We start from the raw sequence: 24,709 nt of genomic DNA on the forward strand, positions 1-24,709 counted from the left end.
ACACACTTAACCGACTGAGCCACCCAGGTGCCCTGCATAACCTTGCTGTTATACCCCACACCCGAAATGGGGTTCAGGCCCTCTGAGATGTCAAGCTCTGAGGGTGAGGAGACCCGTTACCCTCCTGTCTTGCATCATAGCCATGTCGCAGACATTTCTCGCATGCCGGGAGCCCAGCTTGTGAGCATCTCTTTCCACCTGTCTTGGCACTAAGTCCTCCCAACCACTTCACGAGGTGTGGACGCTATTGTTGTCCCCATTTTACAGTCAAGGAAACTGAGGCTTAGTGAGATCTGGCAGCACACCCAGGGTCATACCCGAGCTGGTGAGTGGTACAGAGCTGGGATTTGGATTCAGGTCCTGGGCTGAACCCCTGCACTGTTTGGCCTCTCCGGGGCATCTGGGTCAGAGACGACCTCAGGGAAGTCAAGCCTAAGTCACAGGCGGCCTCATGCCTTTTCCAGCCATGCTAGGACTTTTGGCTGCAGGGCTCCAAGCCCACGGCCCCATGTGGCTGGACTGGCTTGTGGGCTGAGCTCCCCAAAGAGGAACCTGGGGAGCTGGAGTGATTTCCTCCAGGATGCGGTGTTGCTCAAAGCAGAACTGACGCTCGGGCAGCATCTCAGAAAGCCCGAATGACCCAACAGGGTAGCTTTGTGGAGGCTCCGTGGGCGGGCGACTGCCTTCTCACTTCATGTCAGCCACACACTTGGGGGGGTCCTCCACCCAGTCGGCCCTGCTCCCTGGGCTCCAGCCCTTTCAACTGCGCAGCGTCAAGGTTAGACCAGACCAGTGGGTTGCAAACCAGTTGCAGAGAACTCTCTAGAGGCCACAGGCCTACCTGGGGGCCATTTGCAGGCCAGCCCTGCTGCCTGCCCTGGGAATCAACCAGAGAAGCCAATTTCTGCATAAAATACCCCCGCATGAAAGGCTCGCACTGGAAACGTACATTGAAAACCTCCTGTTAGAGATGCTCTCTACTTCCTCCCATCCTGTGTTTCTCGCAAATAAATGCATTCATTCAACAGTCCCGACTAACCTTGCCGGACAACATGGATGTTAACAGGAAAACCCAGTCCCTGTTTTTAAGATGGTCACAATTCGAGTGGGAACACAGAGCGCGAAGCAAGTGTCAGTCATGCAGGGTGGCAAATGATATCCACGCGTTCACTTAGCAGATACATTTATTAAACACCAACTGCATGCCAGGCACTAGGGAAGCACAGCAGGTGAACTCTGTTCACGAGGGGACCCCTGCCCTCACAAAGCTTTCATTCTGGTGAGGACAGGTGGGTAATAAATCAGTAGACAGAAGGCTAGACTCTGCCATCAGATGCTGAAACCGGCTAGCAGGCGGGCTGAATTGGACCGGGTGAAGGGGCTGGGGGGTGTCAGAGGAGCTCGCCGTTCTGCGTTGGGAGGTCAGGGGAGTCCTCTCTGAGTTAATGGAAAGTGTCTGTTTTTCCATTCTGCAGTGACAGGGTGGGGGAAACCCATCATCGGGGCATTAACCTGGTTGGTGGGCAGCGGGGGGGTCTTCGGTTAATACTTCCTGGAGGAAGGAAGTGGCTTTAAGTGGGAATCACGGAGGAGGATGCAAGCCAAAGCACATCACAGTCATGAGCCTTGTCTGCCCCAGGACTGTTGCATCAGCCACTGCTTTCACTTAGAGCCCAGTGAACAGATTTGGAGGGACAGTTACAGTAAGAGGATACACCTTTCCTCTATCTAGATCAGGAGCCTGCGGGCCAACTCGGGCCCCCGGCTTGATTTTGTAAATAACGTCATTGAAACAGCCACACGTACTCATTTACACCGTGTCTGGGCTGCTTTTGTTATAACCACCAAGTTGAGTAGTGGGGACAGAGATGGAGTGGCCCACAAAAAAAAAAAAAAAAAAATCGTTGCGACCTAGTCCTTTCCAGAAACATATGCCAGCTCCTCTTTTAGGTGATCCTTCCTAGATGACAAAACCTAATTTTTAATTCAGCCGCTCACTTGGTGCTCACCACAACCCCGCGTGACGGTCTGAGGGAGTTTTATTATTATTTTTTAAGATTTTTATTTATTTATTCGACAGAGATAGAGACAGCCAGCGAGAGAGGGAACACAGGCAGGGGGAGTGGGAGAGGAAGAAGCAGGCTCCTAGCGGAGGAGCCTGACGTGGGACTCGATCCCAGAACGCCGGGATCACGCCCTGAGCCGAAGGCAGACGCTTAACCGCTGTGCCACCCAGGCGCCCCTGAGGGAGTTTTATTATTATTCCCAGTTTTCAGATGAGAACACTGAGGCTCAGAGTGAGTGGCCCCAGATCACGCAGCTGGCAGAGTTGGGGGCGCCCTAATGCAGTGCTCCTTGCGGACTGCGTGACCCCGCTGAGCACATTCAGCTCATTTCTTATCAGAACTCCCCTCCAAAACCTGCCCACCGATGTAATGGGCCTAAGGCGCCCAGCCAGCTCTTGAAAGTGTGCTCGGCTCCCCCCATGCCTCCAGCTGGAAAACAGATGCGATATTGGCAGAAAAGAAAGCAGGAAGTGCTGGCTGCACCCCGTAGAGCTTTCGGGTGGAGCACGGCCTAATGGACATTAGGCCGTGGTCTCTGATCTACGCAATCCAGGTATTCTGAGCCCCGGGCAATCATTTTGGAACTTTGCCTCCGCATCCCAGGGGCGCTGCCTGGAGCAGGGCTGAGTTCATGCCTCGGGCTCCTGGCTTCATGGGAAGGAGAATGCAGCCCTAACAAGCCCCTGGAATATCAGGGAGGAGCTGGTGCCTTTCAGCAATGCTTGAAGCTTCTGTTTGTCTGCAAGTCGCTATCAGGTCAGAGAGCCCGTGAGCCCGTGTGGACATTTCTCACCTACATCAGGGAAGAAAGACCTAGATTCTCATCACAGCTCCACTACTGGGACTCCAGCTGCAGGACTTTGAGGAATTTCTCTGGACCTCGGTTTGCTCACAGTGAGACTGGGTCTGGACCTCGGTTTGCTCACAGTGAGATTGGGCTTGGTGAATCCAAGGCAGCCGAGTCAGCTGGGCATGTCACGAGAGCTACTCTGCGTTTCTCCCCCTCCATGTTCACGCTGATAGCTCGAAACGGGCCACGGTGGAAATATTTAGACCATGGGAGCTTACTTTTTCCTTCGGAGAGCCAGTAGTTGGGCATTTCCCAGCAAACCACTAAGACTCACGGCAGATCCTAGTCTCCTTGACCATGGCCCTAACCCCGGGCAGGGCCGAGTGGATGCCAGCGGGAACACATGTGTGGTTCAGTTCAGTCAGCTGTCAATGGCTAACATCCCAAGCCCTGTGCTAGGGACTGGAAAGGCAGTGATGGGGCAGAGGCTCAGAGAGGTTAAGAGACTTGCCCAAGCTCACCCAGCCTCCATCCCTGCCCTCAGGGAGCTCACAGTCCAAGAAAAAGGGCAGGCTCTGAACTAGTCAAGGTGTTTGGGAGCTGGAGCAGGAAGTGACCAACTGTGTGGGAGGACGTGGGAGAGGGCAAGGAGAAGTTTGTAAGGGAAAGCTCGGGAGGGTGTCTCTGGCAGAGGGACTCTCCTGCGGGCCAGGATTCTGATAATTAAATTATCAACATGAAAACTCCCGGCACAAGATCTTTTTCCGGGAACCCTTAAGGTGTATCTCAGGCTTATAAAGGTTGAGGGCAAAGCTTGCTTTCTCCAAAACAGACACATTTGGTGCAGGGAGGGGACAGGGAACCTTGAAACAAGTAATCCAGAGAGCCTCAGAACACAGAGCTAGAATGGAAAGAATAGGTGTCTTTTAGCAGGCATTTTCCATGGGAGCGTGGGGGAGCACCCTGGGTAAATCTGCGTATACAGTTCTCACCGGAATCCCGTAGCATGCCTCCCGTAGCATGCCGTGCGATCTGTGTCCCATCGTGCACGACTAGAAACACGGGCTCGGAGAGGTAAAGCGCTTAGCCCCAGGTCACACAGCTGGTAAGAAGTGCGCTGAGGCTCGTACTGTGCGTGTGCAAAGGCATGAGGATTGAAAGTACCTTTGGAGTTCAGGGAATGGTCCGTGATTCAGCACAGAGGAATGTTATGTAGGAAGGTGATGAAAGCAGAATGCCGTTCTGAGTTGGAAGTTGGAAAGTAGAGTGTAGAATAAGCACCAGTAGCTGGGGCAGCCCAGGAGGGCTTCATGGAGGAGGTAGAACTTGAAGAAAGAATGTTGAAGTAGCAGGAACATGGGATTGTGGGTAAGCAAAAGCTGGATTCAGGTCCTGGTTCACTGCATCCAAGCTGTGTGACCTTAGGCAAGTAGCTTACCTTCTCTGGGGCTCACTTCCTTCGTCTGTAAAGTGGGCACAATGAATCTAACCCACCTCACAGAGTTGTTTTAGGCACTCGCTGATAGGTTTATAAAATATGCTTTGCATTTTTAGAGCGTCCCACAAAGGTTAGTGCTGGGTGGGAGATGGAAGGCTCAGGTCTGTGGAAGGCAAGGAGAAGCCATGCCGCCAGGTGACCGTGGCCAATCCCAGGGGCCTGGAATGCAGGTGACCCATTCTAGATGGTCTGGCTGGAGGAGAGTAGAGTCAGTCATGTTGGACAGGTGTCTATGGGCCCAATTGTGGAAGGCCATGAATGTCAGGCTAAGAGGTCTGGACTTGATTCTCTAAGCAGTGGGGAGCCATTGATGGTTCTTGAGAAGAGAAATAGCATGATCAGAGCCGTACTCTCAGGAGATGAGTTCGGGGACAGAGTAGATCAAAGGACAGAGACCCTGCTGGGAGGGGTAGGGTAAGGGAGTAAGGGAGTAGGGCAGGAAAACGCAAAGGGTGAGCGCAGGAAGCAGTCAGAAGGAAGATTCCCCTGGGGCTCTGCCTGGGGAGAGGCAGAGAACTGAGAGCCCCAGAGGAAGGGGGTGCTTCCAGGCGTTGCATCCTGGGACTGGGTGCAGGGGCTCCTTGACAGAAATGGAAGGGTTCCCAGCAAGGGCTGGTTTCTAAGAAATGATGAAACACTTGGCTCGAGCCTGGTGGGGAAGGACTCAAGTGGTCTCTGTAAGGGTCCACTGGAGCCGGGGAACCTTGGTGGGAGCTCAGCTTCCTGCTCACCTTTGCTATGGCCTGCGCCGTGTACTGTGGAAACAAAGAGGGGAGGCTCACGGGTAGTTGGAGGGACAGTCATGGGATCACGGGAGCCCTGGCAGCGGGCCGGCTAAACAGAACGTGGTGCGAACCATGGAGATGGGCCCCAAAACCCTTCCTGAGCGTCGGCCAGGATTCTCAGGGAGAGCGTGGCAAGAAGAAGAAGGATCAACTTTGCGTCCCCACGGGGCCCAGAGCCACATCCGGAGGGCCTCTGAGTCCCAGACCTAGGGCCAGAGCTGGACCCTACCTCTTACTGAAAGTCCCTGTCCCCTCAAGCAGAGCTTCTCACCCTTGGAACTGTAGACGTCTGGGGCCGAATACATCTTGAGCATGGAAGGCTGTCCTGGGCATCATAGGCTGCTCGGCGGCATCCCTGGCCTTGGGGTCCATAGCACCCTGTTCTAGCGTGACCGCCAAACAGCAACTCCAGACACGGCCCAGTGACCCGTGAAGGGCAACATCGCCCTGGTGGCGAACCGCTGCTCAAAAGCACATGAGCTCGCCGATTGTATTCCTTGCCGAGTTATTCACACAACAGCAAGAAGAAATGGGTGTTCTAAGAACCTAGTGAAGTTTAATCAGCTCTCTGCCAGCGCGTGCGTTACACGGGCATTCCGAAAGCCACAGGACTGTGTCCCATCAGTTCCCAACTCATAACTCTCCTGCGGGCCAGGATTCTGATAATTAAATTATCAACATGAAAAACAACTCCCAGCACAAGATCTTTCCCCGGGAGCCCTTAAGGTGCATCTCAGGCTTATAAAGGTTGAGGGCAAAGCTTGCTTTCTCCAAAACAGACTCATTTGGTGCAGGGAGGGGACAGGGAACCTTGAAACAAGTAATCCAGAGAGCCTCAGAACACAGAGCTAGAATGGAGAGAATGGGTGTCTTTTAGCAGGCATTTTCCGTGGGAGCGTGGGGGAGCACCCTGGGTAAATCTGCGTATACAGTTCTCACCGGAATCCCGTAGCATGCCGTGCGATCTGTGTCCCATCGTGCACGACTAGAAACACGGGCTCGGAGAGGGAAAGCGCTTAGCCCCAGGTCACACAGCTGGTAAGAAGTGCGCTGAGGCTCGTACTGTGCGTGTGACTCTGCTTTCAGGGCTGTGTGTTACCAGCCCCTCCACCCTGCTGATTTCACAGATGGAAAAACTGAGGCCACTTGAGGAAGCAGAACAGAGACGTCCGTAATAGCCCACTTTTCCACAGCACTTTACGGCTACGGAACACGTTTGTGTTTTCTCATCTTATTCTCTTGAAAACCCTGCAAGGCCATCAGGGTTGGTGTTACTGGCCCCATTTTGCAGATGTAGGAACTGAGTGCGGCCAGGAAGGCCACAAGGCACACTGTTCTCTGGAAAACCAAGAAGGGGCACCTCTTGGACAGACCTTATCAGAGGCCCCCGCGGGCTCGGGCCGCAGGACAGAATGCCACCCGAGGGGCTGCTAAATTCAATACAGAGCTCTCCCACGCCTTTCAAAACCTCTTTCATGCTGTTTCTCTTACTCACATCTTTCTGGTCCCCACAGGAATCCAGAAAAATCAGATCTTATTACCTGGGCAGGTAACACCCAAGGAATAGGGTGATTAGTAAAAGGGCTTAAGTGAATGAATGAATGAATTAATTAATTAATTAATGAACGAACCATCAGGTGGGCCGCGGCCAAGCCGTTCTGACCACTCACTGGGAGCACTTTCCACCGGGATTTGCCGCTCACATTCTGTAGACGTGAGGACACAGCCCAGACTGCTGTCCACACACACTCCCACCAGTGATCTAAACAAAACGGGGTTCATTCCCCTCTCGGGTACCTGCAGCCTGGTGCGACTCCGCTCCTGTCTTGTCCCTTCATCACCCTCAGGGCTTTTTCCTCTGCACGGGCAAAACAACGCCGACTTCACATAATAGTTACAAGGACTGGAGGGGAACTTGCACGGTGAGCTACGAAATTCGCGTTCCTGTCCTGGAAGCGCTCGCCCCGAGCCCCATCTTGAGGCAACGCAATGAAAATTGCGAAGTCAACTTAAGCCCCCGCGTGCGCCAAAGGAACTTGCCGATCGCGTCCCCCTCGTGAAGCCACATGGGAAATGTTTGTGTTAGCCCTAAGCATTAGACAAATGACTTGGTGCCCCCGAGAAACTGGTGTGTTTTCTTTTCATGGACAACGAGAAAGGTGTAACTGGGTTTTCCTCTTCACTTTGGCCACTGGGAAACTCAAAGCCAAACTTGTGGCACTAAAAGTGTAGTTGAATGGGTCCTTGCTTATTCATGTCTCTATTTTACCTGTGACATACAATTCTTCTTGTAATTTAGAGTTCTCCTGACGTTTACATTTTTATTCAGATTTTACTGTTTTATCCTGTGTTTTCCGACGGTCACCCAACTCCTTTGTAAAACGTGTCAAGTAGAAATACACCTTTTGAAAGAACTGTAATTATTTGGCATGTATTTGGACTGATTATTAATCTCATCCAGGACACAAAGGGCAACAGCCATGGTGTGGAACCTTCTGGAGTTCTCCTTCTGTCACCTCCAGCTGAGTCTGGGGACCCCACATGGCCATTCCCTACCATGCAAAGCTGCTCAGCCAAGCTCTCCTTCTCCCCAGTGCACTCAGAGGCATGCCAAGACGCCAACTGAAGGACTCCAGGGAATTCTGTCCTTGCAGGAATTCTTCCCCTCCATGGCCAGCCTCTGACTTTGTGTTGCCAGACGGTCAGTCTCCAGAGCCAGCCCAGAGCCACACTGGGAAGGCATCTCTCCTGGATGCCTACCCTCTACCCTCCTCTCTTCCCCAAGGCATCTGTTACTGTCGAGATGCCCTAAACCACGTGAACATGTCCCACAAAAGCAGAAGTGATGGGTTATTCCTTTTTTTAAGATTGTATTCATTTATTTGAGAGAAAGAGAGAGCTAGAGCACAAGCAGGAGGTGGGGAGAGGGAGAAGCAGGCTCCCCACTGAGCCCACGTGGGGCTCCATCCCAGAACCCCAGGAGCATGACCTGAGCTGAAGGCAGACGCTTATCCACTTAGCGGCTTAACCGCCCAGGTGCCCAGTGATGGGTTATTCTTTCAGAGGTATTTACATTTTAAAAGAACCCCTCAGGAAAGGGCCCTGCTTAGGTTGAATGGTGGAATTTTCAACCACATGGTGCTGGTTGAGGGAGGGCTTTCTGTTCTGCAGGTGGAGAGGGAGACGTATGGTTAAAAGGGACAGGGAAACTTCCCAGAATACATCACTGTTAGAAAGACAGCTGTTTCTGGGTGGCTCCGTGAATGAGTGTGATATGAACTTGACTGTCAAATAAGCAGCGAGGAGGGGTAGCGGCGCCTGGCGGGCTCAGTTGTTGGAGCGTGCGATGCTTGATCTCAGGGTTGTGAGTTCAAGCCCCACGCCGGGTGTTGAGATTACTTAAAAATAAAATCTTAAAAAAAGGGGGGGGCATTGAGGGGAAAGAGCTGGGGAAGAGGGAGGGGTTGGCTCCTGCCCACTCCAAGGGAGGGTGTCTCTCTCGGTTCCTTCTTCCTAAACCTGGACTGTGCCTCAGACCTCCCTGAGGAGGCTGATCCCAGGTCGCCCCTGTCCTGAGTCATGAGAAAGCGGCAAGGTTCCTCTTCCAGGGGTGACCATCCCCCACCCAGCAAACTACTGTGCTCTTCCCCGGGGCAGGGAGTGGCTCACACCAGGAACCGTACGCTCACTACCTTCCACGTCCTTTCTCCTCCCAGGGAAGCCGTACGGGGCAGACGACTTCTTGCCCGTGCTCATGTATGTGCTGGCCCGCAGCAACCTCCCGGAGATGCTGCTCAACGTGGAGTACATGATGGAGCTCATGGACCCCGCCCTGCAGCTGGGGGAGGGTGAGTCACCAGCCCGGCCCGCCTCTGGCCCCCGGGGCGGCTCTGTGCCTCCGGGGCCCCTTGCGTATGCGGGGGGGAGGGTGAGTCACCAGCCCGGCCCGCCTCTGGCCCCCGGGGCGGCTCTGTGCCTCCGGGGCCCCTTGCGTATCACCGGCCTCGGCCACACCAGGGCCATACCAGGGCACAACCCAATAAGCACTTCCTGGATGCCAGAGTCCACTGAGCCCTGGGGACAAGACCCAGGGACCCTGTTCAGGGGGAGCTCAAGGACTAGCAGGGGCGCTGGGCCAGGAAAGAGACCCTGTCACCACTATTTGACAAATGTTGGAATGATGGGAAGCCCAGAGTGTATGGGAGCCATTGCTCAGGCTCTGCAGTCAGGGAAGGCTTCCAGGAGGAGGTGATACCCGAGCTGAGTGTTGAAGGATGGCTAGGAGCCAGCCAGTTAAAGAAGTGGGAAAGGCATTACTTCACAGAGGGAACAGCACGAAAGATAAGGCTGAAGCAGTGGGTAAACGCATGGGAAGGAGTCCGAGCAGGGAATGATGATCAGTTCCTAGACAGGGGTGGCCCTGGGAGCTGTCAGCCCCCTGCTCGTTCAGCCCTGGCCAGGTCCCCTGTCAGCGAGCAAAGCTTGACGCTGTGGACAAGGAGCCCCGCACTCCCCAATAGGATGATGGCAGACGCGTGGTTTGCTCCACCCCACGCTCAGTTTCCCTTCCCCTTTCGTCCTGCCCACCACTTCCCCCCACCCACTTAGCCTTGGCCACTCCTCCACCACGAATCCCTGCTCTGAGGCAGCCCTGAGGTGTCAGGGGCTGAGATGTCAGCCCCAAAGGACAGAGCGAGACTCTCAGGGCTCCAGTGTTCCCCTTGGGCCTGTGGTTCTTGAGAGAAGCTGCTCTTCTTTGCATCTGTTTGCATTTTTAGCGTCTATCAGTCTCTGGGGTGATAGTGTGACGAGGCGGGTCCTGTGAGTTCTTGGAAACTCAGGGGAGCGTGTAAAGGTGTCATGTAGAACTGTGACTGGGCTCTGGGACGTCTGGAACTGTTTTTTTCTCCCCATTAAAAGTTTTCTGCGGTTGGAACAACCTGTCTTCCAGAGAATGTAGGAATTCAGTGGGAGCCAGGCTTCCTTCAGCAGTGGTTATTTGCTGCCCAGGGTATCCGTCCATCCGCCCATCTGTCCATCCACCTGTCGTCCACCCACCCGTCACCCATCCACCCATCTATCTCTCCATCCATCCATCCATCCACCCACCCATCCCCCTACTCACCCACCCACCCATCCCCCTACTCACCCACCCACCCATCCATCTACCCATATAGCTACCCACCCACCCATCCACCCACCTTTCAACCACCCACGCATCCATCCATTCATCTACCCACATAACTACCCACCCACCCATTCATCTGTCCATTCAGCAGCTACTCAGTGAGTCCCCACTGTGTGCCAGGCATTTGTCCGCAGTGCAGGGCAAGGCAGGCGAGGGTCGTAGTTTCATGAGAGTGAGTGAATGCTTCATTCTGAACCCCACACTTTGGAGCCTCTACCTCAGGCCTTCATGAGCCTTCCTCCTTGACTTCTCCAGTCCTGACCATGCACATGAAAGCACCACAAGGCTGAGGGGTGGGCAGAGGCCTCCAGACAACACTGATCTGTTTCCTACAGTCTACGGGGAAAAAATAGAAGGAATGAGAGGCAAGGAGGGTCAGGCGGCTATGAGCAGAATTGCCCCAAACCCTGAGCACCCCATTTCCTAGGACTGGCTCCTGAGTAGTAAGCAGCCTGCCCAGAGCTCTCAGCAGGAATATTAGCTGTTGTCTTCTGGCTACCATACATGTAACCTCTAAAGGGCAAACTTCTATGAGTCAAAAATTACCATAACAGAATAAGATACTAACAGTAAACCAGGGAAAAGTGTTCTACAAACTAGCACACCAAAAATTAATAGCCTTAATATGTAAAAAGTTCTTATAGATCAATAAGAAAAGCACTTAGACTCAGTAGTTACCTGGAAAAGGCCATATATTCATTCATTCAACAGATATTGACTGAGGTTCTAATTTATGCCAGGTGACAACAGGTCCCCTTTCTTGCGAAATTTTATTCCAGTTGGCAGAGGGAGGATGTCAGACTTTAAATCTTTAAATTAAACAAATAGGTAGGGAAAGAAAGGGATAAAGAAAGGGGGGGTAATCAGAAGGGGGAATGAAACATGAGAGACTATGGACTATGAGAAACAAACTGCGGGCCTCAGAGGGGAGGGGGGTGGGGGAATGGGATAGACCGGTGATGGGTAGTAAGGAGGGCACGTATTGCATGGTGCACTGGGTGTTATACGCAACTAATGAATCATCGAACTTTACATCGGAAACCGGGGATGTACTGTATGGTGACATAATATAATACAAAATCATTAAATATTTAAAAAATAATTAATTAATTAAACAAATAAGCAAATGAAAATATTTCACATCTGACACATCTGATGGATGTTGAGAAGAAACGCAATAGGCTGGTGGGATATCGCAGTGGGGCAGGATATGGCTCAGACAACCGTGGAAGGCCCAGAGCACAGAGCAGAGTGCCTTCTCTTTGCTTTTTATCTGATTTTCAAATTTTCCGCAGTGGGCACTGCTGTTGATCTCCCTGGGAAGAAATCACTAACAAATCCTGTTAAAGGACTGGCTCCACCCCCCACAGGTCATCATAGGGCCTTAGAAACAATGTCCACCAAAGCCCTTTGAGGGACGGAGCGAGACCGTGGGGCTCTGCCATGGTCCGAGCCGGCGTGTTCCCAGTGGTGGTCAGCCACGCCCTGGTCACGGTGACTGCTACTCCATCCTCAGCCTGAATCCTTGTGGCCAGATGGGGCTCTGGGCCAGGTACAGTGACTGAGCGGGGACAGGGCAAGGACATCCTGGGCCCAGTTACCCTCTCCTTATGGACCTGCACTCCCCACCCCCACCCTGCCATGGCCTTCTAGGATCTTCCTCCTGCTCCTGAAGCCTACACAGGGTTTGGGTGGGAAAGCCCAGGTCCTTCAGGCAGGAGTGCGGGTCTATTCTGGGCTATGTTGAGCGTTTTTGAGACAAGCCAAGTACAAGTAAATAATGTAAAGGTCTTAACTCACGGTTTCTGACTCAAGGCTGCCTGAATACCATGCAGCCTCTTTCAAACCAAAGGAGTCAGTCTCTGGCCCCATGGGGAGATTCTAAGGAATCCATGAGGTGTTTGCTGGGAGTAAAGTTGCAGGCAGGGCAGGGTCTTGCAAGGCACTGCACTTGGCCCCTCCCAGCAGCCCTGTCCCAGCCCCCCACCCCCAGCGGTGACAGACCCTGCCCATAGAAGCTCTGAGGGCCAGAGAACACTTTATGTCATGCTGCGCAGACCAGGAGGCCTCCCTGCACCCGTCTCTGTTCCTGCTCTGAGAGCCAGAATGGGAAGTCACAGCACCCAGCACAGGCCTCACAGATATTGGCCCCGGGGAATGAGAGGACGTGGGGGTCTCCAGCTTGGGAAGGGGCTTCCACCCGTCAAGTCTGACAGCCAGTAGACCTCCATCTTGAAGTATCTGGGCTCAGGGGCAGAGGGACAGAGCACAAGGTGTGGGGGGGACAGTGTTCCTGAGTTCCCCCAGCTTTGCCTCCTGTCCTGGCTGGCTCATGGCACCCAGGATGCTCCTTTCCCAAAGCCCCTGAGGCTCAGGTAAAAACAAGAGGCTGCCTAGAGGGGAAGAGGAGGCAGAGCCCCTGCCCTCCCAGCTCTGAGGAGCTCAGAGATGCCTGGAGCAAGGGCCGGCCCTCGGGGAGTCCTCACTCGTGAGAACTTCAGTTGCTCCATTCTAAGAGGAGAACTAACCCAGGTGTAATAGAAAGAGCGGTTTGCAGGCTGGATTTCCGTCCTGGTTCTGCCTCTGATTGGCTGGAGACCTTGGACAAGTCACTTAACTTCTCTGGCTTGAGAAAGTGCACGTGCTGGGCTGGATTTGGGGTTTTCAAACCGACTGGGCGCTCCAGCATTCTGCATTGGACGAAACGCCTGCTAGTCTGCCTCTGTACCCTCCAAGACCTTCATATTCTTTCAGCGGGTCCCCCAGTGCTGCTGATTTGGTGAAAGACCAGTGATCGGGGTCTGCTTTCTTTGCAGGGGGCTTATCAGGCATGGGAGATCAGGGACTTCCTATAAGAAGTAGAGGGGGCCTGAACGCTGGGCGGATGGGACCCAGGCCCCCCTCTAGCCTCTCTCTGCAACTTCTACCACTCTGGGCAGTTAAAGCTAGACGGGGAGACCCAGGCCGCTCTGGACGCCTGGCTGGAGCCAGCAGAAAATCCAAACCTGTTCTAGAAGCACCCTCCTGGACATCTTTGCCCGCGTCCCCTCTGCAGTCTGGCTGATGGCTGGCCATGCTGTACAAATATCTTAATGGGGTAGTGAATTTTGTCCATCAAAGGACAACACTCCCCTCAAAGGGACCAACCAGCTCCCAAACTCATGGTGGGAGGGGGCGCCTGCCACCTAGTGGTCCTGGCAGGCACTGCATGGCTTGACGGCCCCAAGTCAAAGGGAAGTTGGCTGCAAGAGGGTGAGATTCCCCCTGGGGCATCTTTCTGCCTTAGGTCACTAACCACCTGCATTACTCACACTTTACTAAGCCCTGCACTTAACAGTATTCATCTCATTGACTTTCCACAACATCCTGGGAAAAGTAAGTGAGGAAACGGGCGTAGAGAGGATGGTAACTCCCTGGAGATGACAGGGCTGGCTGCTGAAGGGCACAGACCCGGCCTGTGGTCTCCGACTCCAAAACTGAACGCTCTCCGTCAGCCGCCAGGGAGACGCGATCACGGATGGGATGCAGAGCCTGGGAGGCATGTCAACCCGAGGAGAGGGGCTCTCGGGACAGCCAGGGCTGTTGGCCCCAGGGATGGGCTCCTGGCACAGCTGGCTCCAAGTTCCACTGGAAGGGGAGACACGTGAGTGGTTTAGTGGCTGGCTCTTCTCCAATAAGGGTTGCCAGCCCAAGTCCTATGTTAGCTTTGACATGAGCAGCACACCGTCCCCAGACAGGCTGTGCACTTTTTCCATATTGGTGTGGAATTTGTAGGCATATGGAGGGAGCTTCACCCAATGTAACAGGAATGTGTGGGGCTGCAGATAATTCACGATGTAACTAATAATGGTTTAAAAATCAGAGTGAGGGGGGACGCCTGGGTGGCTCAGTCGGTGAAGCATCTGCCTTCGGCTCAGGTCATGATCTCAGGGTCCTGGAATCGAGTCCCACACCAGGCTTCCAGCTCAGCGGCGAGTCTGCTTCTCCCTCTCCCTCTGTGATCTCTCTTGCTCTCACTCTCTCTCAAATAAATAAATAAAAATCTTTTTAAAAAAGAAAAGAAGTCCTAGGAGAAGCAGCTGATGATAACGGCAGTTTTTAGTCCTGTCGTCAGGAAATCTCGGACCCAGCTCTTTCCATTGTTCTGGAGGATGTGAGCCTTTGTCTTTGTGCCCGTCACCTCTGATCTGCAGACCGCTGCTGTGCCTCTGGCCTCACCTCTGGGTTCCAGGCAGGAGGAAGGAGGACAGGCAAAAACCCAAGGCTCTATCAACCCTTTCAAAAGGCTTTCCATGAAGGTCCCCCCACCACCAAGGATTTCCACTTACATCTGAGTAGCCAGAATGGGGTCTCCTGCCCTCTACTCTGAGCTGCAAGAGGGTCTGGGAAGTGAGCGTTTTTAGTTAATTGTTCCTTCCCCCCAAAAGTTGATTTCATTTATTCAGGAAAAAAAAGAGATGGGATTTGCGTGGGTCACTAAGAGAATCAGCCTCATGTCAGAAATCTTTGTCCTGGGGACACCTGGGTGGCTCAGTTGGCTAAGTGTCCAACTCTTGATTTCGGCTCAGCTCGTGATCTCAGGGTGGGTGGTGAGATCAAACTTCATTGAGCTCCACGCTCAACTCGAGTCTGCTTGGCCCTCTCCCTCCCCCTCTGCCCCTCCCCCTCCCCCTCTGCCCCTCCCCCGCCTTGCAAACAAACAAACAAACAAACAAAACCGAGAAGAGAAATTCTTGTCCCGGCCCCTAAAGGGCTTGGGAGGGAGGCCTGAGAAGTGGGAGGCAGGCCCATCAAAGTGCCGCACGACCTTGACCAAGCCACCCTCTCTCTCTCTAAAGTGACAGGGCTCAGTGAGGTCAGTGCTTCCCTAACAGTTTTAACTCAAACCTCTAGGAAGCTAAGAAGAGTGAACTTGGAAGCATTGTGCAAATGGTTGTCTTTTATCTTAAAACTTCAGGTAAATTTTGCCGTCCGAAGTATCTCAATGCTTACATTACCTTAGGAAACACACGTGAATTAACTTCAGAAGTAAAAAGGAATGGAGAAATGAAGAATTTGAATGTTTTACTTCCCTTAAATTTTTAAAACTCGTGGGTAAAAATATAACCTAACTGAAATTTTTCTACATCTTTTGAAAAGTATTTTTTAGACTAGGACATATACATGTGTGTGTCTGTCTATACACACACATATCACTCTATGGTGAGAAGTCTCCCGGCCACCCCTTTCCCCCACCCTAAAGACATCCACGATTATCAGTTTCTTTTGTGTCCTTTAAGTTTTAAAACATGCCAAAACTCATTTGAAAAATAAGTTCCAGGGCGCCTGGGTGGCTCAGTCATTAAGCGTCTGTCTTTGGCTCAGGGCGTGATCCCAGAGTCCTGGGATCGAGCCCCGCATCAGGCTCCTCTGCTGGGAGCCTGCTTCTTCCTCTCCTACTCCCTCTGCTTGTGTTCCCTCTGTCATTGACTGTCTCTCTCCCTCTCTGTCAAATAAATAAATAAAATCTAAAAAAAGAAAAAGAAGTTCCACCCTGACGGGGAGCCAAAGACCATCTCTGATGGGGGGAGGGGTGCTGGACTTCAGGAAGCTTGCGGAACTGGCAGCCCGCTCAGCTTCCACACCCTTGTCTCGGCAGGATCCTACTACCTGACCACCACCTACGGGGCGCTGGAGCACATCAAGAACTACGACAAGATCACGGTCACCCGGCAGCTCAGCATGGAGGTGCAGGACTCCATCCACCGCTGGGAGCGCAGGCGCACGCTCAACAAGGCCCGGGCCTCGCGCTCCTCGGTGCAGGTGACGCTGGGTGCGGGGTGGGAGGGACGTCGCGCTCCTCCGTGCAGGTGACGCCAGGCGCGGGGTGGCGGGGCGGGAGGGGGCCGGCGGGACCATGCCGCAGACACCAGTCGCGTGCCCCCCCGCAGCTCAGTGAGCCTGACGCCAGCTGGTTGGGGGGGCGGACAGGGCTTTAGAAGAGTATCACAGGCACCATGGGTGTTTGAGGTGAGCAGACAAGACCGGATGGGGGGGCTTGGGATGAGACTTTTATCCTACATTCCTCAGTGCCCTGCTGTGCACAGAGATGTGGATCTAATCTTGCCAGTCCCCCTTTGGGGAGCCCATGAGCTAATCTCCAACCTTGCCGCTTTTGTCCCTGGACAAAGGCAGCTGCTGCCAGGGTCCTCTGCCCTTAGCCTGCCCCTCCAGTCCAGCCAGCATTCCCGCCACCTCTCTCTAGACACACTCAGTATTCAAGCCATACATGGCGGGACTCCTGCCTCCTACACGCTCGTCACCCCCCACACCCCTACCCTGCATTCAGTCAAGCTACAATCCCCCCCCCCACCCCCACGGCCCACCGTTCCCTGAACAGGCTGAGCTCAAGTCCCTGGTGCTCAGCCTCTGCCCATGCTGGTCAACCTCCCCTCCTGCACTGGCTGCCACTGCCCAGCCTCAGTTTCTCTGACAGGTCCTTCTCTAAGAAGCCTTCTTCGAACCACCTCCCCACCTGTCCCCCACTCCTCACGGCCCAGGTTAGGTGCCCTCCTCTGTGCTTCTTGCTGCTGCTTCCCCCATTATAGCACATGTCACACCATATCGTGATCATCTAAATATGAAGCTGTTGTTCTGGAAGGGAAGGCCCATGGTTCACATGTCCCAGGTGTCCCACGCCCAGCGCCTGGGACAGAGTGGGACTGGGGTGTGTGCAGAATGGAGAGAGTGAAAACATCAAGCCAGGGGGCGCCTGGTGGCTCAGTCATTAAGCATCTGCCTTCGGCTCAGGGTCCTGCTCCCTGCTTTGCTGGGAGCCTGCTTCTTCCTCTCCCGCTCCCCCTGCTTGTGTTCTCTCTCTCGCTGGCTGTCTCTCTCTGTGTCAAATAAATAATAAATAAAATCTTTAAAAAAAACACACAAAAAAAACATTGAGCCAGGCAGCAATCCAGAGCTGTAAGTAGCTCTGCAGTCTCGTTCCCTTGGCACCCAGAGCACACTGGACCTGAACTCCACCCCTGGCTTTCAGGATGGCACCTCTGTAACAGGCAGAACCCAGGTCTGGGAGGCAAAAGGCTGAAGGTCTGGACCCAGCTCTGTACTAGCTGGCTATGTGACCCTGAGCAGTCCCTGCCCCTCTCTGGAACTTAGTTTTCCTATCGGCATACATGGGCTGGGGACCAGATGTGCTTTGTCTCTCCAGTACATGTTCTAGGCTACGGAGATGATGTCCTCCCTCCTCTAATCGATGGTGTCTTGATAATGTTTAGTAACTGGCTCTCTGGGGAGATAAAAAGCAGCTCTGGGGGCGCCTGGGTAGCGCAGTCGTTAAGGCGTCTGCCTTCGGCTCAGGGCGTGATCCTGGCGTACCGGGATCGAGTCCCACATCGGGCTCCTCCGCTGTGAGCCTGCTTCTTCCTCTCCCACTCCCCTGCTGTGTTCCCTCTCTCACTGGCTGTCTATCTCTGTCAAATAAATAAATAAAATCTTTAAAAAAAAAAAAAAAAAAAAAGCAGCTCTGATCTCCTGTCAGTTTCCGTGGTATAAATATTCCCACCACGGCCAATTTCAAGCTACCAACTTAGCATCACTGAACTTGAGATTGGGAAGAGAACTGAAACTGGTGATGAGCAAGCATAAGTCGGTAGGGGCGGGCTCCACCCCACCACCACCGCTCCCCATCCCCTCCGGGGACACATGTCTCTCCACCAACTCTGACAATATGGGCAGTCTTGATCCAAGCCTGACCACGGGACTCCTTAACTTCTTGCTTCTACTTTGTAGGTTCCCAGTGCTAAGCCAGGCAGAGCATCGGTGCCTCTCACTGGGGTGGTAAAGCTTAGGAGAGAGGCCCGGGATGGGGGATGAGGAACCCCCTCAGCATTATGTCTGGGGGCGGGGGCGGGGCACGACCCTCTGCTTCCTTCCAGTGCCTCATATGCACTCACCACTCTGTAGCCATAATTATAATCACTCTTTTAAAACTTTTATATTTATTTATTTATTTGGGAGAGAGCTTGAGCAGGGGGAGGGGCAGAGGAAGAAGCAGACTCCCCACTGAGCAGGGAGCCCGACGTGGAGCTCTATCCCAGGACCCTGATCTATCCCAGGACCCTGAGATCATGACCTGAGTGGAAGGCAGACTCGCTTAACCCACTGAGCCACCCGGGCGCCCCTAATTAAAATCACCCTGAAGTGGCAGTGATGTCAGACAGCTGTGCTGTTAGCAGCCTTCCACAAGGGGGCAGCCCCGCACACTGCTTCCTCTCTGCCCTCGGGGTGCTGGGGACGAGGGACTCTAAAGGCCCTGAGCTAGTCTGTCGGCTTCCTCACAGCTAAGGTGTAAGGGCGGGTGTTATCCCAGTTCACAGTTGAGGAAGCCGAGGCTCAGGGAGGTCAAGGTCACGCAGGGGGAGCCGATTAAAGCCAGGCCGGGACTCGAGGGCCCCTCCTTCCACCATACGGTCCTCCCCTGGGGCTGGTGGAAGAAGATGCTGTTCAGGTTTGTGCGTGCGTTCCCAGCCCCGCAGGCATCGCGTCACCCTTGCCCACCTAGCTCCTGGGGTGCCCCTCTCCATCCATCCCAAACCCGCCTTCGGGCCCAGCGCCCCTGCCCCTTTCGCTAAGCCTCTTGCCCCTCCTGCCCCTCTGCACCTCCGAGCGCCCTGCCCCCATCCGCAGGCTTCTCCAGCGCGGAGGGCTGAACTAGTTCCGCCAGCCTTAGCCTTAGCTGCACCGTGGGCTGCTTGGCCTGGGGTCCGCCCATTAGATTTTATTTATGCCAGCCTCGGTGCCCCAGCACTGGGCCTGGGGTGGGGGTACGGGGGGAACGTGGGGAGTTGTTGTTGAGGAAGAGGGTGACGGATGAATAATGACGGCGAGGCCGCTGCCGACTGGCCACCAGGGGGCGCGCTCACTCCTCATTGCCGAAACCCATCCCCCGCTGACTCACCCGGCTGGGTGGCTCCGCCGGTGGAGAGGTGAGGCTCAGAGACAGAAGGATCTGGGCCGTGGGTCACACAGCCGGGTCAGCCGCAGCGGCCGCGACTTCCAACCCCACGGCCGCTCTTGCAGTCCCCTGTGTGCACAGAGAAGAGCCCGGGGCAATGGACTTGTCCAAGGCCACTAGGCTCCTCCGCGCCCTGCCAGCGCCCAGGGTTGGGGTGGAGGTGAGGCGAGACGCCCGCTGGGCCCCGCGGATGACGCCAGCCCCCTCCGCCTCGCCCCGCAGGACTTCATCTGCGTGTCGTACCTGGAGCCCGAGCAACAGTCGCGGACGCTGGCGTCGCGGGCCGACACGCTGGCCGAGGCGCTGTGCGCGCAGTGCGCCGAGAAGTTCGAGGTGCTGCAGCCCCAGGACCACCGGCTCTTCGTGCTGGTGGACGGGCGCTGCTTCCAGCTGGCCGACGAGGCGCTGCCGCACCGCATCAAGGGCTACCTGCTGCGGAGCGAGCCCAAGCGCGACTTCCACTTCGTGTACCGGCCCCTGGACGGCGGCGGGGGCAGCGGGGGCCCGCCCTGCCTCGTGGTGCGGGAGCCCAACTTCCTGTGAGGCCCCGGGCTCCCCCGGCCCCTGTTTGTAAAGGGGGGGCAGCATGTAAAGACTGGTTCCCGCTCGCTCACCAACCCCCAGGCGCACACATGCAGGGCCCCCCCCCCATCTGAACACACACACACACTCGAGGTGGATGGGACGCCCACGTGTCACGCTTGCAACATCCTGAGTGTGCCTAGGCCAACCCGGCAGAACAATCGAGAAAAGAATATGAAGCATGAAGGCCGAGCGTGCTTCATGGATAGTCAGAGCCTCCAGAGGCCAAGTTCTTCGTTAGAAAGGGATATGAGGCTCAGAGAGGGAAGGGACTCTCCCGCCAGCTGCAGCAGACAGAGCCCCGGCCTGGCCCCTGTTCCCCCACAGCCCTGCAGGCCGGGCCTTCTGCCCCGCCCCCATGCCACCCACTCCTGGGTATTTCCCCAGGAAGGGCGTACTTTCCCCAGGACCGTCCTTGGGGGGAGCGGCCTGGCCACAGCTGCCCACCGCGCCCCCGCCCCGGGACGGAGCTGGGATGTTTTGGACCCTCCCAGCATCTCAGGACCATCTCTCAGGGTGTGTGTTGAGGAGACAAGCCTGCCATCCCGACACCGGAGCCTGCCCTCAGCTACCAGTGCCCACAATCGCCCTCCCTTCCACCCCCGCAGTTTCTGAGCCGCTCCGACACCAGGACCACCCAGCAAGGCCAGCTCCGCACCTACATAGACAAGCCCAGCTTCAGCCACCGGAGAACACCCATGGAGCCGTTTCCCTGGCAGGCACACCCGGGGGCTCTGGCAATGGGGCAAGGGACGCTGTGTGGGGCGAATTTAATAAAAGCCCTTTAAAAAATGTCTTCTCTTTTCCTCAAGAGGCTAGAGCTCTGCTCAGCCTGCCAGACCCTCCATTAATGCCTAACTCCCTTCCCAGGTGGGGCCCAGAAGACCGCCCCCCCCCTTTCTGCTGAGGTCCCTGTCTTTTGACAGAATCTGCAGTGTCATCAGCCACTCTTAGCTCTCACGCCCTGGCCCCTGACTGCCCCTTGGCCTGCTCGTCTGCTGCCTCCCCACTACCCTCGGTTCTCGTCATTCCCACCTCTGTATCCTTTCAAGAACGCTCTCACACCTTCCTGCTTCTGCTGCTTATTCCAGGAATACTGTTCCCTGTAATCATTGCCTGGTCAGACTCCTATTCATCCTTCAAAGCCTGTCTCCTCCAGGAAGCCTTCTTTGACTTCCCAGGCTGGCCAGGTAGTGCTTGTACACATTCCCACGGCCGCCTGGGCTCATCTCCTCACAAGAGACATCTCGTCGAATTGCAGTTGTCTGTTGGTACTTCTGCTTTGTCCACCAGATTTGGACTATGCATGTCTGTGTCCTCGGCACGGATTGAAGACATGTATTTGTGGAGTGCCTGTGAAATGTCAGCACTCTTCGAGGCCCTGGGAAACAGCAGAGAACAAAACAAAGTTCAAATGGAAATGGAACCCCAATGAATGGCCATGAACAGTGTACCCAGGGCAGGGCGGCTGACTTCCCTGAATGGAGCCCCTGGGCATCAACCAGCTCATTCAGCCAGTCAACAAACAGCCGTTGGCCTCTGGCTCCAGGCCAGCCCTGTGTGAGAAAGAGGGATTGCTTCAGGACGCAGCCAGCCGGGAGGGCTTCCCAGGCTGGGGCTTGGTGTACATAGGCAAATAGCCAGAAACTGGGGGTAGCCAGCTGTGACCCCAGGTTGCCTGTCCCTCCCCCTCCCCCCCATGATGCCGACACTGTCCCCTTCCTAGGCTTCCAGTGCCCCCCACGGCCCTGAGCTGAGCTTGCTCTGCGGTCTGGTACCCCCAGCTATAAGGTAAGTGCCCGCTGCCTCCCATAAGCCTGAGACAGATGGGGAAAGTCAGAGGGGGCCTTTGCCCAGCTGGAGCCCCCAACTTGGGGCGGGTTTGGGATCCAGATGGTGCATTGGGCTCCAGCCTAGCTCTGGGGTCCCATGTCCCGCTCCCAGGAAGCAGGCAGAAGCAGCCAGAGGGCTAAACTGAGGGGCCACTGTAAGATCAGCACGTGTGTGTGTGAGAGTGTGTGTGTGTGTGTGTGTGTGTGTGTGTGTGTGTCTCAGGCCTACCATCCTCAGGCCAGTGCAGGGATCCACCCAACAGAGGCCAGAAGGCAGGCCAGGTGGGGCTACCTGCCCCTCCCCCACCCCCTTGTCTGGCTGTTTCTCCCCCTGGGGAGGTGTGACAGGACAGTACAGGCCTTCTGGCCTGACCCAGGGCCACGAAACAGGGTATCACCTGTGCTGAGCCCTGGGGGGGAGGGGGAGGGCTGCTACTGGTGAGCGATTCCCCTGCATTATTTTATTTAATTGGCAAAACAGTCCTGTGAGGCAGGTGTTTACAGGTGAAGATATCGAGGCTCAGAGAGAGGGGGTGTATTAGCCCGCTAGGGCTGCGTAACAAAATTCCGCAGATGGGGGGAGGGGCTTAAAGAACAAATTTATTTTCTCACAGTTCTGGAGGCTGGAAGTCTGAGAGGGGAGTGTCAGCAGGATTGGTTTCTCCTGGCCTCACAGAGGCTGCCTCTTGCTGTGTCCTCATATGGCCTTTTTTTCTCTCTGCCTCAGCACCCCCAGTGTCTCTGCTTACCGGACACCAGTCCTACTAGTTCAGGGCCCCTCCCTTCTGACCTCGTTTAGCCTTAATCCCCTCCTTACAGGCCTAGTCTCCAGATACAGTCACCTTCTGAGTGCTCGGGGTTAGGGCTTCATCATAGGAACTTCGGGGGACACGATTCAGCTCATAACAGGGGGGCCTTACCCAGGGTTATGCACCAGTTGGGGGCCAAAATGTGGTTTGAACTCAGGGCTGACCATCCCCACAATCTAAGGCTCTTTGTCCCCCCCCCCCCCCGCCCCAGCATCCCAACTGACCTGTTTCTAGAAAACCAAAGTCAGCTAAGCCCTGCCTGTTTGGCCCCAGCTCTGGGTGAACTTTCCGGAGGCGGCCACGGGAGCATCACAGGGCTGGCCTGGCAGACAGACCCAAGATGTGGCCGAACCGGCCTGGCTTCTCCGTGGGCCCCGAGCAAGGGGTCAGGAGTGCAGGGCTGGGCCTGTGTGCATACATGTGTGTCCAAGAGTGGCAAGGACAAAGGCTGTGACCTGTGACAGGGGCTCATCAGTGTGCCCTCCCTGGCATTTGTCACCTCTCCCCCGGGCAGGCTGGCTCCCTCCACCCTCTGTGTTTACAAGCCCTCAGCCTGAGGCTGGAGCTGGGGCCCGCAGGGCCGAGATGAGGGAAGCCACCAGCTTCCTGCTGCTTCTCCATCCCGTGGCCTACCAGTCCTGCCCATCTAGAAAAATCTCGAACCGGCCCTGTGGGTGCCTGGCCCGTGATGGCCTCACAACACCTGAATGCGGTGTACCCGCTTCACCCTAGCTATGAGCCCGTTTCTGCGGGGGGCACCGGGGACAGGCCGGAGAGGGAGGAGAGGCAGAGAGAGGAGGGGAGAGCTGTCTGGGGGCAGCAGAGGCACCCCTGCCAGTCCCCGGCTGGCAGACGCAGCAGCCGTCCAGCTGGCCAGACCAAGGGTGTGTCGGGAAGGCTGCACACGCTGGGGGATGCGGTCACTGGGTACGCAGTCCGTGGACCAGATTCCGGGACGGGGCCGCCCCTGCTCGGGGCAGTGTCATCTGTGGGGAGCTGCTGTGGCAGGAAGGCGACATGGAGCAGGGCTCTGGGGGAAAAAGTGCCAACTCACAGCGTGGCTTCCCCTGTCCCCAGTTGTGACGCACTTTGGGGGAAACATTCTTTTCCCAGGAAAGCTCTCCAGGAATCGTCTCTTTCAGCCCATGCAGCCTAAGCCGGAGGAGAGCTCTGACATCTGTTTGGCTTCCAAGTGGGAAAACCTGGTGGGAAGAGCCTCAGTAGCGGGTGGGAGAGCCGGGCTCCGGACCAGCTGGGAGCCCTAGCGAGTCACGGAACACCTCCCCCTCCCCTTCCCCGCTCTTAAAACGGCTGTTTCTACCCCGATTTCCCAGGCTTGTTGCAGGAACCACACAAGCTCGGCTGTTTCTACCCCGATTTCCCAGGCTTGTTGCAGGAACCACACAAGCTCGGCTGTTTCTACCCCGATTTCCCAGGCTTGTTGCAGGAACCACACAAGCTCTCGTGTGGGGACAGGTAGGGGAAGCCCCAGACCTTTTTGAAAAGGTAAATACTAGGGCTTGGGCATTTGGGCAGGGAGGTCGCTCACTGCCAAGGTTGCACGGCCAAGGTGATAAGTGGGCTGACATCCAATCTGGGCTCCCCTCGTCAAGGCTGCTGTCTGGCATGGGATCGTGTCCACCCAGAAGAAGGGACACCTTTTCCAAATCTGTATGAGGCGTTCTACGGTCTAGAAGGAGTACAGGTGAAAGATCTGGGGCGTGCGGAGCCTTGTGCCTATTTTCAGCGGAGTGTGAGCAGCGCGACGACAGCAGTTAACTCGGGGTGCTGTGGGGCTGGAGGGAGTGGAGGGTAACCCACTTGGATGAAGCAAGGGGGGCACCCTGGAGCCAGGGATGTCTGAGCTGGGTCTTGAAGGATAAAGAGTTAGCCAAGAGCAGAAAGGAACAGAATGCCTGCAAGACCGCCGGGAGACAGCCCGTGGGGTATTTCCGCGTGTCTGGTGAAGAGTCCTCAGCAGCTTCTATTCTGTGTAGGTCTGTGTAGGAGTATCTGAATAGCTTTGGAAGATACAGTTTCTCCCTCCCGGGAAGAGGGCAGGTTTGTTTTCTTTCTGACCAGGATGATGAAATAATCTCTCTCACCTTAGAAGATAGTGTCTCCCTTCAGGGCAAACGTTGGGCAGGTTTGC

General features: G+C 55.3%; 1 protein-coding gene across 2 annotated transcripts in view; it reads left to right on the forward strand.

The window, feature by feature from the left end:
• The window catches only part of RIN3 (Ras and Rab interactor 3), a 114,491-nt gene extending 92,914 nt beyond the window's left edge, over nucleotides 1-21,577 (forward strand). The window contains exons 8-10 of one of the 2 annotated variants that reach the window (XM_087856192.1): nucleotides 8,856-8,987; nucleotides 15,966-16,129; nucleotides 19,557-20,800. In XM_087856192.1, the coding sequence (XP_087712318.1) occupies nucleotides 8,856-8,987; nucleotides 15,966-16,129; nucleotides 19,557-19,877 (617 nt within the window). In that variant the 3' untranslated portion in view covers nucleotides 19,878-20,800. Of the gene's footprint in view, nucleotides 1-8,855; nucleotides 8,988-15,965; nucleotides 16,130-19,556 lie in introns of both variants that reach the window. The other variant, XM_087856193.1, reaches the window with a different exon arrangement.
• The last annotated feature ends 3,132 nt before the right edge of the window (nucleotides 21,578-24,709 follow it).

Source organism: Ursus americanus, chromosome 26 (genome assembly GCF_024610735.1).
Source record: "Ursus americanus isolate L20-20 chromosome 26, mUrsAme1.1.p, whole genome shotgun sequence".
Taxonomy (NCBI): Eukaryota; Metazoa; Chordata; class Mammalia; order Carnivora; family Ursidae; genus Ursus; species Ursus americanus.